At 39.0% G+C, this 12,384-nt stretch overlaps 1 protein-coding gene and 1 non-coding gene across 3 annotated transcripts in view; both read left to right on the plus strand.

Moving 5' to 3' along the window:
• LOC124770366 (xylulose kinase-like) overlaps positions 1 to 12,384 on the plus strand; it is a 130,118-nt gene that overhangs the window by 20,873 nt on the left and 96,861 nt on the right. For both annotated transcript variants that reach the window (XM_047249198.1, XM_047249199.1), the window contains exons 2-3: positions 2,821 to 2,903; positions 3,003 to 3,147. In XM_047249198.1, coding sequence (XP_047105154.1) covers positions 2,821 to 2,903; positions 3,003 to 3,147 — 228 coding nt within the window. The remainder of the gene's footprint in view (positions 1 to 2,820; positions 2,904 to 3,002; positions 3,148 to 12,384) is intronic.
• Trnat-ugu lies at positions 2,495 to 2,569 on the plus strand. The gene has a single exon. It is a non-coding gene; the product is annotated as a tRNA-Thr (tRNA).

The following is a 12,384-nucleotide window of genomic DNA, read 5'->3' on the forward strand; positions in this document are numbered from 1 at the left end:
GTTAATACTCGGCAGAAATCTAACCTGCATTTGGATCGGACTTCCTTAACCCTTGTGCAGAAAGGTATGCAGTATACTGCTGCATCAATTTTCAGTAAGCTATCGCTTGAATTAAAAAATGTAAGCAGTTATCCACACGCTTTCAAATCAAAACTGAAGAGTTTCCTCGTGGGTCACTCCTTCTATTCTATCGAGGAATTCCTTGAAAAATTAAGCTGATTCTTATTGTATTGTTGATTGCGTTTACCTAAACTTATGATTGACTTTTTTTGGGTTCGTAAACATTTTATTTTTATCTGTTACTACTTTTATGTTATAATTTCATGTACTGACATGTTCCATGACCTTGTAAATTGGCTCCTCAGTTTGGTCCTACAGAACTTGACGTTTAAATAAATAAATATATAAAGCATTGCAATTTTTGAGCAGTGCATGTAGGGAATGGCTTTCATGGATGAAACAAGGACTGCAAAGGCTTTTGATCTGTCGCTAAATAGAATTTGCGACCATACAAATAGTGATGGAATTTTGTCACATCATACACAATAGCAAGAGCTTCTTTTTCAGTTTGAGAGTAATTGTTCTGAGTTTGAGTTAAGAACTTTGAGATATAAGCAATAGGTCTATCTTGTGCAACAATTCCATAGGAAGAAGTATCGACTTGCAAAACTATTGGCTCGGCAGGATCAAAATGCACTAAGCATCTGTCACTAAGCAACGCATTTTTGAGTTTCTGAAGTACATCTTGACAATCTTTAGACCACCAAAATTGTACATTTTTGCAATGCAAGTGATGCAATACAGCTGTGATCTGAGTGGTATTCGGTATGAAACGATTGTAGTACATCATCTTGCCTAGTACTGACTACAGTCCAGATACATTGCAAGGAACAGGCAGGTCATGGATTGCAAGCAAATCAGACTGAAGGGGGTGCACACCCTGACTGTTTATCACATGACCTAAGAACTGTAGTTCAGTCTGAAAAAAGTCATGCTTTTCGAGACGACGCTTGAGTCCTTCTTCTGACAACACTCGAAAAAGAGCACACAAATTGGCAATGTGTTCCCCTGGTGAATGACCTGAGACAACAATATCATCAACATAGTTTGAACAAAATGACACTTTTGCATCAACTGTTCTAAGTAACATTGAAAAATGGGAGCACTGCCAAAGGGCAAACACAAATACTTGAATAGTCCTAAGTGCGTATTTACAATAAACACTTTCTGTGATTCTTCATCCAATGGAATTTGCAAGTAGGCATCATGCAAATCTATCTTATGAAAGTACCGTCCTGCACCAAGCCTGTCCAGGAGTTCCTCAGGGTGAGGTTACAAATAAGTGCCATCTACTGTCTATGGGTTGAATGTAGACTTGAAGTCAACACAAATGTGAATGTGCCCAGTAGGTTTAGGCAACAAAACTAGTGGACTGGCTCATTGACTAACTTGAGTGGGAGCAATTACACCAATGTCTTGCGATTCTTTCAATTCACTGGCTACTTTGTCTCATAAAGCAATGGGAATGGGGCAGGCCCAGAAAAACTTAGGCTGTGCACCGTCTTTCAATGTAACATGCACTACAAAGTTATTAGCATTTCCCATTCGATCTGAAAATAGTTGAGGAAGTTCTTTAAGCAAGCTAGTAGCTACATTGGTTTTCAGATCAAAAGCCAATATGGAAAGTACATTGTCTTGGATGCTAAGACCAAACAAATCAAAGGCATCTAAACCAAAAATGTTCTCACTGTCTTGCAATTTCAACACAGTAAAATTCTTTGTTCTAGTGTGAGATTTGTATGTGGCAGGCAAACTACACTGTCTAAGCATTGGAATTTCCTGTCCATTGTAAGCAGTAAGGTGCTTGCTAGATTTAGAAAGGCATAGTGGGCCTAACTGCTTGTATATGGCACCATTAAGCAAAGTGACTGATGCACCTCTGTCCAACTGGAAGTTCACACGATGGCCAGCAATTCGTAATGAGACAAATAGTTTTTTAGAATGTCGTTGCACAGCACTATAGTGAGAATGAGGCACAACCTTAATCTTACATTTTTCAGAACCTGTTGTAGGTTTGGAAAACACAATGTTCACTGTATATGCATGAGCCTGTTTTTTCCTGGGAGCGGGAAAAATTGGCGTGTTAGTGCTGTTGCAAACAAACTGCTTGGACATGACCTTTTTTTCCACACGTATAACACATCGTGTTATGTGATGGGCATGCATTTTGCATTTAACTATATAGTTAAAATATACTATATACTAAAATAACTATATAGTTAAAAGATGGCTACCCGGCCATTGACCTTCTTGTGCAAATGCACACGCTATGCCCCAACTCATACGGGACTTGGTAGATTAATCTGCCATGAGTAATGAGTGTGCAAACATCTATTAGGCACTCTATGAATGTAGTGGTGTGGACATGTTGGGAATGTGGGTCTCACGGGGGGGTGTGCAAGGGATAAGGCCCTGCAGGCGCACTATCCTCTGTGCCCTCAGTGGCTCAGATGGATAGAGCATCTGCCTTGTAAGCAGGAGATCCCAGGTTCGAGTCCCGGTGGGGGCACACCTTTTCAACATGTTCCCAATTATGTATATCAACGCCTGTTTGCAGCTAGGGTGTCGATTTAATTATCATTCTGTAAATATCTCCAGAATCAAAAAGCTGTTTCATTAATGCTGGTCATTTCATTTTCTTTATTTCAAAAGTATTATTAGCAGACATACAGAGTATGAGAAATAAGTCAGTTTGTCAACGTTTTACTGTTTTGAAGGACTGTATTGATAATTATAGTTCTCTTTATTTCTTTATTACAGCTTAAAGCAGTAGTAGTTGACAATCAGTTAACTGTCCTACATGAAGCACAGGTTCAGTTTGACAATGATTTGCCAGAATTCAGGTACGGTATAGTAAGTTCTTTTTTTCAGTGTCGTAAACTTCATTTTTCAATTGTATGTGATATCACATTATGAGTGACTGTGATCTGAACTTTTTACAGGACACATGCAGGAGTGGTACGGAAGGGCAGGGAGGTGTGGGCCTCTCCAGTCATGTGGGTAAAAGCACTTGATATGCTCATGGACAGGCTTAGAATTTCTGGAACTCAGTTTGAGAAGATTGCTGCGATCTCGGGAACTGCACAAGTAATACATGCAGAATATTTTCTTTAATTTCTATGTGTACTGACATTTCTAAAACAGACCATTTCTTCTAGGTCAAAACCTGGGTTTTTAATACTGTAATTCATTGTGGGAAGAAACTGTAATTTAAAAACTTTTTGGAAGTTCTGTTAAAGTGGGATAGCTTGTGCTCCCTCTAGCAAAACAAAATTAGTGATATAAATCTAAATTAGCATTGGAACAATGTCAATATGCATGCACTTAGAAGTCCTTGTTGGATGGCAAAGTGCATCTGAAATGTAGTTTATGATTAATATTTCGTAGCTATATTTTTAAATAACGCAATCATTCAAATTCCCTACATTTTCTGTTCCATTTTATTTATTTAATTTGAGCTACTACAACAGAAGTCCCTTCAAGAAATGCAAATGTCCGAAGGTGGAGGGATGAGGGGATGGGTGTGAGAGGAATGTAAGTAGGAGATTAAGTTTGTTTCATTGTTTGATGAGAAGGCAACTGGTGTATATTAAATTGCAGCGTAGATACTGAAGGTTATCTCTCTGTGTCTCTAAACTACTTCTGCTTACTTAAAATAAAAAAAGGAAAGTGCTGGTCTCTTCAGTAATGACATGGTATGTATCTGAAATCTCCACAGAAACTTTTTCCGTTATTTTCTTTTGATTTTGGTTTGTTTTTTAAAAAGAAAACATAATTTATGTAAATTAGTAGTTTTTCACATGCTGATATCACACACTCCTTTGCAATGGTGTTCCTGTGCTATGTGTTAGTTTCATGGTATTAGTAAGGCAGCACATTCAAAGAACACTCAATAAATTATATAACATTTAAAAGGTAAATGGCAACAAAAATGTGACTACCATAAATCAGAGTTAGAGTTTTTGTGACTGATATATTATGTAAGTATGATGACATTTCAGAATGATGTTATCCAAAGTTTATTGTTAAAAAAAAATCATTTGAGAAGAATGTAAAATTATGGACAGAACTGCTGGCCAGTACTTACGTTAGGAGGCAAAATTTTTGTACTAGCTATAGACACATATAAAAGTGTAAGAAACTATCCTAGTAGTATGTCAAGTCCAACACTACCAAATATTTATTTGTATTTTAGGTAAGATGAGTGCTGTTCACAGGTTCTCATTAAATTGTTATATAGAGTCACACAACAGGTAATAACTAACCTAACCTGTTGCTTGCATATTCCTTTGCATGAACTGTGCACACTATGTTGCTGAAATAAGAGACAATATAACAACAGACAGAAATTTTAGATGTTTGTGGTTCCTACAAAGTCTATAAAGGTAACTGAAGTCCATTCAAAGGGATGAAACAAAGATTTGTAGATTATCACCACAGCTGATTAACTTGAATGTGAAACTGTTGTGACTTGGCAAGACAGCCAAGCCACTATGAGATAGCCGAAAGGCACGCGTTTAAGCTCACGCAGACTGGCGTGAGGTCTGGAACAATTAAAGGAATAGAGACTAGCAAAAAAGGTACGTAGCTTCTGGAATACTTAACTTTAATCCATAATTGGTGAACATCGGTCTGACGGTACATGCATCACAAGATAAATAGCAAATGATAATGGCGCCTTGCTAGGTCGTAGCAAATGACGTAGCTGAAGGCTATGCTAACTATCGTCTCAGCAAATGAGAGCGTAATTTGTCAGTGAACCATCGCTAGCAAAGTCGGCTGTACAACTGGGGCGAGTGCTAGGACGTCTCTCTAGACCTGCCGTGTGGCGGCGCTCGGTCTGCAATCACTGACAGTGGCGACACGCGGGTCCGACGTATACTAACGGACCGCGGCCGATTTAAAGGCTACCACCTAGCAAGTGTGGTGTCTGGCGGTGACACCACAGAAACAAGCAGTAAAGGAAGTAAAGGAAAATTTTGGATGATGAATTAATTAGCAAGATGAATAGATATTATTGCTATGGTCTTCTCTTCAAGACAGAAAACACATCAAAATAGCAAGATGCCACTGGATCATATTTTGTGTATCTACAATTTTTCCTCATGGCAATTGTTTGACCTCACCAGGTGGTGGCCACTTATTATTGATGGAGAGTGGCAATTATTGAGCAGTTGCTTTAAGTAAATATTGCAGGATGCACTAAATATAATCCAGCAGCATACCCAAAAGACATATATTCACTTTGTTCTGCAGATCCTGTCATGGTAGAGAACCTCTAGGGATATGGAACATTAAAAAATATACATTTACAAAAGAGAATCTCCTGTTAAAATCTGTATCTTTGTACTTTATTTGCAATGAATACTACTGCACTGCTATATGTGCTGGCACACATTCATTTGGAGGTACTGAAACTTTTAGGAAATGGAAAGAAAGTGATTGGATGAGGCTGCTGCTTCTTCAGACCTAGTAAAGTGGCACACTGGCTGGACTTGCATTTGGGATGACTGGGATTCAAATTCCTATCTGCCTATCCAGATTTAGGTTTTCAGCTGTTTCATTAAATCAGTCATTAGTGAAAACATTGGGATGATTTATTTGAAAAGGATCTGTCTGAAGCCTTTTCCTGTCGTTGTCCTGTCCAAGGTAGTGCTCCATCTCTGATGGCCATATCATTGGTAGAACTTATATTCTGATTTTTCGTACTTTCCTTTGTTTCCTCATTTACATATAGGGTGATTCTTATTAACATTTAAAAACCTCCAAAGTGATGTAGATGATGCTGAGACAAGTAATTTAATACAGGACACATGGGGCCACAAATGTCAGGAAATACACCAGAATTGGCTGACAAATGTTGAACATGTGTTGTCAGCAGATGATGTACATCATTGCATGTGCAGCATTTGAGCCTATCAGTCTGTTGCACCTGATGATTCATACCCAAGTCAGTATTCACATTGGTGTGGCACTGGGCCTCCGTGCATGACTTTAGCACGTAGGGCTCAGGGTCCAAGTCTTGCATCTGGCAGGCAGTATTTTTTTCATTGTTTCAGATATGTGTTTACACTGAGGTAAGATTTATTATTTTATTTACTGGTCTCACAGTCTCCGCAAAGTACAGTACAACAGAAACCCATCATATTGTGTCACAAGTAAGTAAGTATATGCTTCCAAATTTCCTCTTTACCTGTAAATGACCTACGTTCTCTTTACTAAATAATATCTGTGAACAAAAAAAGCATGGACAAAAGGAAAGAAACACAAAATAAGAACAGCTTTTCTTTGGTTACAGTGAGGACATTAATCATTTACAAAAGGAGTTTCAAATTTGGAGCAATGTGCAGCAATGCCTCATACCAGCAAGTGTAGGATCGACAAGCATAATAGTAACCAATTAATACACAAAACCAATCAAAATCACACAAATATGGCTTTATTCATAACCCCTGAACAACTGATGTGCATCAGCAGGCAGGTCCCTGTGCGCAGGAGATGGGTTGAACCCACTGATGATGAAGGCTGAGGCGATGACTGAGGGAGACAATGGAGGCGGCCCATCCGGAACAGCAGGCTGTGGCAAGAGACCTGAGGCTAGAGACAGGTGTTGCCCAGTGCCAAGAAGCTTAAAACCCAGGGTGCCACATGTGGAGGAGGCAGCCAGTGGGATGGAGGCACCTCCACAGCAGATGATAACGAGCTTGATGCAGAGGGAGGCCGGGCAGGGTGGGCTGTGGTGATGGGGGGCCATACCCGGGAACCAGTAGCTGCTGGTGGCAAGCGAGGTTGCAACTGATCAGAGTGGTGTGCTGACAGTCCATTGGCCATACAGACATCACGAAGGTGGCATCCTCTGCGGCGGTATCCACTTGGGCCAGTAACCAAACCCTCACACCCAATCCCAGTGCAAAGCAGCCAGACAAAGCCGACCATAGAAGATGTGGTGCACGCTGCAGAAGCTAGAGGAGTGTGCAGAATCCACGACAAATGTTTCCATTTGGGACTCAAATGCACACACTAGTCATTCTGCCTCACTGCTCAATTTAAGGGGGAACAGTGCAGCCATAACCTGAAAGAAGCTACAATGGGAACAAAAGAATTGAAAGGTGTGAGAAACAAATTGGGACCCATTTTTGGAAACTAAGGTATAAGGCAACCCCTCAATAGATAAAACCCTCAAAAGGATATTGTGACCTTAGCCAACATTGACACACACACCTGAGAATGTAAGGAAACCAGGCAAATGCATCCACCTGCAAAGTTACACAAAAGCATTTCTATTGCAGGTGTGGAGCAGGCCAGGGGGACAGAGACACCCTGGGAGCTGCCTGTTGTCGGCACACTACTCACAAGCCATGACAAAATGGACAATTTTGCCGTCAAGCCATAACCAAAACACATGTCTCCTAGCTATCCATTTAGTGCACATAGAACTCAAATGACCTGGTGGAGGAGGCATAGAGCCTTGCTTTGTAATGTGGCAGGAATGACTACTCTGGGAGAGAGGTCTTTTGTGGATAACAGCAAAATACCATCAAAAACAGGGTGGTGATACTGTAAGGAAAAATAGTTATGCAAGAGATCTGAGGCCTGACCTGGTGGCTTATCTGGCCAGACCTGTTGAACAAACCGAACCACCTGGTGAAGAAATGGATTGGTGGCAATGACAGCTGCTTTGTGCAAGCTCGTAATTGGGAAACCCTTGACCGTGGCCTACATTTCAGTATAAAGATGGAAGTAAAGCAATTCTTGATGATCAAAGTCGGGAACAGGACCCGCAGGAAGGTGAGATAAGGCATCTGCATTGGCATGTTTGGACATACGTTGAAAATGGATTTTGTAATTGTAGTGAAATAAGAAAAGCACCCAGCATTGTATGTGGTGTGCTGCCCTGTCAGGCAAGGAAGTGTGAGTATTAAACAAGGAAACCAAGGGTTTATGGTCAGTAACAAGGAAACTTGGAGCCATACAAAAAAATCATGAAATTCTTGGAGAGTATAAATGATGGCAAGAGCCTTTTTTTCCACTTGAGAGTAACACTACTCTACTGGAGTGAGAGATTTAGAGACAAAAGCAACTGCTTACTCAGAGTCATCAGAATATCAGTGTGCTAGGACTGCACCAAGGCCATACTGTGAAGTGTTGGTCGCCAAAACTATGTGCTGGAGAGAACATAGCTAAACAAGGCACCGAGAGGAGTCAGATTTCAACATTTGAAAAGCATGTCCGCAATCCTGGCTCCTTTAGAAAGGTACATTTTAGTGTAACAAGGCATGCAATGGGTGGGTTAATGTGGCTGCAAGCATTAGTAATTTATGGTAGTAGGCTATCTTCCATAGGAAGTCTTGAAGCTCCTTCGTGGATGAGGGGTGAGACATAGAGGTAACAGTGGAGATGTGTTCTAGTAGAGGGGAACCCTGTCCCACGAGACCTTGAACCCCAAATAAACAGTGGAAGGTTGAAAAAACTGAAATTTTGTAAGGTCATGCTGTAAGCCTGTGGACTGTAAGACAGGAAACAAAGTGCACAAATTTTTCAAGTGAGCAGCTGTGGAGGAGCCTGTGACAACAGTATCATCCACATAATTAATGCAACTCAGGACAGGCATAGTCAATTGCCTTAAAAATTGTTGGAAAATGGCAGGGACACTAGCCACACCAACAGCAAGATGCAAATATTGATAGACACCAAAAGGAATATTCAAAACCAGAACTCGGTGAGACTTCTTATCCACAGGAACTTGCAGATACACTTCAGACAAATCAATTTTAGAAATTACTGGTGACCCGATACTTTCACCAACAGTTCCTCCTGGTGTGCTGATTGATTCAAGTGCGTATGTGCAGTGCTGCCACACTCGGCACACTCAAACTCACATGCACTACTAGCAGGGTACAGCAACAAGCCCAAGCATTGCACATGTGGTGAGGTACATCATCTGGTGACATCACATATTCAACACCTGAAATCCACTTTTTGGTTATTTTTGACTTTTGCAGCCCAATGTGTCTTTAATATGTCGCAGTGGCATCCTCTTCACTTCAGGTATTTTTAAATGTTAATAAGAATCATCATGTATGTTAAATAGCCACTATTTATGTACTGCTTTGCCTAAACATTTAAATTGCCACACTGATATTTGTCATAGAATAATACTCATCAACACTTAATTATCAGTATGCAAACAGAGCATTACTCATCAAACAGAAGATGTGCTGAGCCACAGATGGACATGTAGAAAAATGTTTTGAACTGGTAAGTTTCATGACAAAGTCCTCCTTCAGATCTAACAAACATTTATGTCTCTCTCTCTTTCTCTCTCTCTCTGTCTCTCTTGGGAGCCCAAAAAATCAAGAAATATTACTTAATGATAAACAGAGCTAAAACAAAACATAGGTGTAGACTGTAGAGTTTGAAATGGACTTATCATCGTAATTCAGTGTTAGTACTAATGCAGAATATGCTATAGAAATGCAATAATGCAAGCAAATAATGAAAATGAAGCTACAATCAAATGAAACTAGAGAACAGTTCCACTTAACTGACTACAGCAGACATGCAAACTGATGATAAAACACTAGTTTTCATAAGCAGAGGTTTCTTCATCCTTGAAAAGAGGAGAGAGGACTGAAGAAAATATAAGATCATGGGAGATAGAAAGGAAGTTATGGGGATCCACAGGGTTTCATGTGACAAAATACAAAGGATATAAAAAAATGGAGTTATTCAGGGATTAAGTGGTAATGTTGTTTAGCAATTTAGGAGTGGTTCTGGGTTTAGAATTTTTATTTATGTTGCACTATGAATACATAGAATTTTAATACACAGAAGCTGCTGATCCCCGCAAAACCCTTTTTTTAGCACCATGATTTTCCTTTGGACTTTAGTCAGACAGCCTGTATTTTAAGGTGCCAAGGACTTGCTCTTCACCCTCTTCTATCTCCACTCTGAAATGTGTATACTGATGTAAGATTGTGTGATTTGTGTGCAAATAATAAGAGTTTTGAACAATAGACTGAAAGCTGCACTTAAATCTTATTTATTCTGACAAGCTAAGGGCCATCAGACCCTACCTTCAATTTAATTAGGCATCAACATATTTTACTTTATATTTATTATGACATACATGTTATAGTAACCCTTATATTTCAATAAAATCAAACGCTTCAGAATAACTAAAACATAAACAGTGTACCTATACGGGGGAAAAGTTTTTTCCCTGAGAAGTAGAACAAGAAAGACACATAGCAGGCAGGTTGATTCAAAATAAGGGAAGTAGTAGCAATGGAGATGGGAGAAGAGATAGGAGAGGAAGATAATAGAATACAAGTAAAGAAGAGATGGGGGAAGACAGTCACGTGATGCACTGAGCATTTGTAGATTTCAAAAAAGATTTTGGTAATATTGCAAGAGCTAAACTCTTGTGAGAAATATAATTATGACACTACGAAGAGGCACCATGTTTCTTCAACAGTATTAGAGCTGTATGGTCATTTAGTAAATGAGTTAACAAAGCGTAAGGCAGAGTTGCTCTCTGCATCCCATTCACTTTTTAATATTTACATGAACAACCACCTGAGGGATTTAAATATTAAATAACAACTGGATTTTATTTGAATTCTTACTTGATCCTAATCACTATTTATACTTAATATACTTGAATATTGCACAAAGAACTGAAAATAACTTGCAAGGTGACACTGAGAAATTACGTTTAATATCCTAAGCTTGTCATGTGGAGTCTCAGATTCAAAATATCTTCAAAACAAATTTGAGTGCCACAGGAGATACTGAAGCTAAAACAAAAATCAATGACTTCAGCCAGATACTTGGAATGATAAAAAAGGAAATAAAGATAAGAGTTCTGGAAAACAAGGGCCATCCCAATTTTGCCACACACAAGCAAAACTGAGACATTTAAGAAAAGAGAAACTTTTGACTTTGGTATAGAGTGAAATTAGATGTCTTCAAGTTTTTGGTGGATGAAAACAATTTTGTGGATACATAAAGAACCAGAAAAGGAAGACCACCTCCGTGGTAAGCACGATGGATTCCAATAAACATTCATTATGAAAAACACAAATTGCACTATTCTCACAAGATATCCTGAAGGCAATGAACCTAGGAAATCAGGTTGTTGCAGTATTTCATGATTTCCAAAAATATTTGACCTGGCACACATGAATATTTATTAACAAAAGTACTATTATATAGGGTACAAAACAAAATCTGTGACTGGGTTAATGATTTCTTGGTAGGCAGAGTGCAGCTTGTTAAATTTTGGTGAAGAGTCATAAACAGAAGTAGAAGTAAGTTCAGACATGCCACAGAGAAATCACCTAGTAAAAATACCTATAGTAACCTCAGACTTTCCTCAGATGACACAGTTATCTGTAATGAAGTACTGTCTGAAATAAGTTGCAGAAGTATTCAGTCAATTCTCAGATAAGATTCCAAAGTGTTGCAAAGATTGGCAACTTGCTTTGAATGCACGTAAATGTTAAACTATGCAGGTCACAAAATGAAACAAAGTAGTATGTTATGAGTACAATATCAATGATTCACAACTAGAATCAATCAGTTCATATAAACACCTCACTATACCTATTTGTAGGGATATGGAATGGAATCATCACACAGGATCAGTCATAGGTAAGGTAGGTTGCTGACTTTGGTTCATTGGCAGAGAACTGGGAAAATGCAGTCACTGTACAAAGGAGACTGCTTAGAAATCACTTGTTCACCTCATCTTAGGATATTCCTCAAGTGTGTCGGACCCATACCAAATAGCCCTAACAGAGGATATTGGACTTATTTAAAAAACAAAAAAAGGTGTGCCACGAATGGTCACAGGTTTGTTTGACATACACAGGAGCATCAAAAAATGTTGAAAAACTGGCAGACTGTTGAAGGTAGATGCAAATTATCCTGCAAAGGCCTAAATAAAAAGTTTCAAGAACAGTACTAAGTTAAGAATGTAGAGATATCCTCCAGTCCCTTGTTCTCTGAAAATTTGGAAAATCTTCTGAACTATCTAAATAGTCAGTCAAAATACACATAATGGTGCTTGGGGATTTCAATGTTAATTTGAAGGACAACTGTAAAAAAGGGCAGAAACTGGTTAATCTACTAAAAACATACAATATGGACATGTGTGTAGAAGATACCACCAGATACGGCAGCAAAAGTGAAAGTACTATAGACCAAATATTCATTGACAAATTAAAATGTGGCTTTAAATCTGAGGTAGTGTATACAGGTTTCTCTGATCATCAAGCAGTTAAATTGACTCTAGAGAAATCTCATGAGAGAAGTGACAAC

The sequence above is a fragment of the Schistocerca piceifrons genome, unplaced genomic scaffold (assembly GCF_021461385.2).
Source record: "Schistocerca piceifrons isolate TAMUIC-IGC-003096 unplaced genomic scaffold, iqSchPice1.1 HiC_scaffold_798, whole genome shotgun sequence".
In the NCBI taxonomy this organism is placed as follows: Eukaryota; Metazoa; Arthropoda; class Insecta; order Orthoptera; family Acrididae; genus Schistocerca; species Schistocerca piceifrons.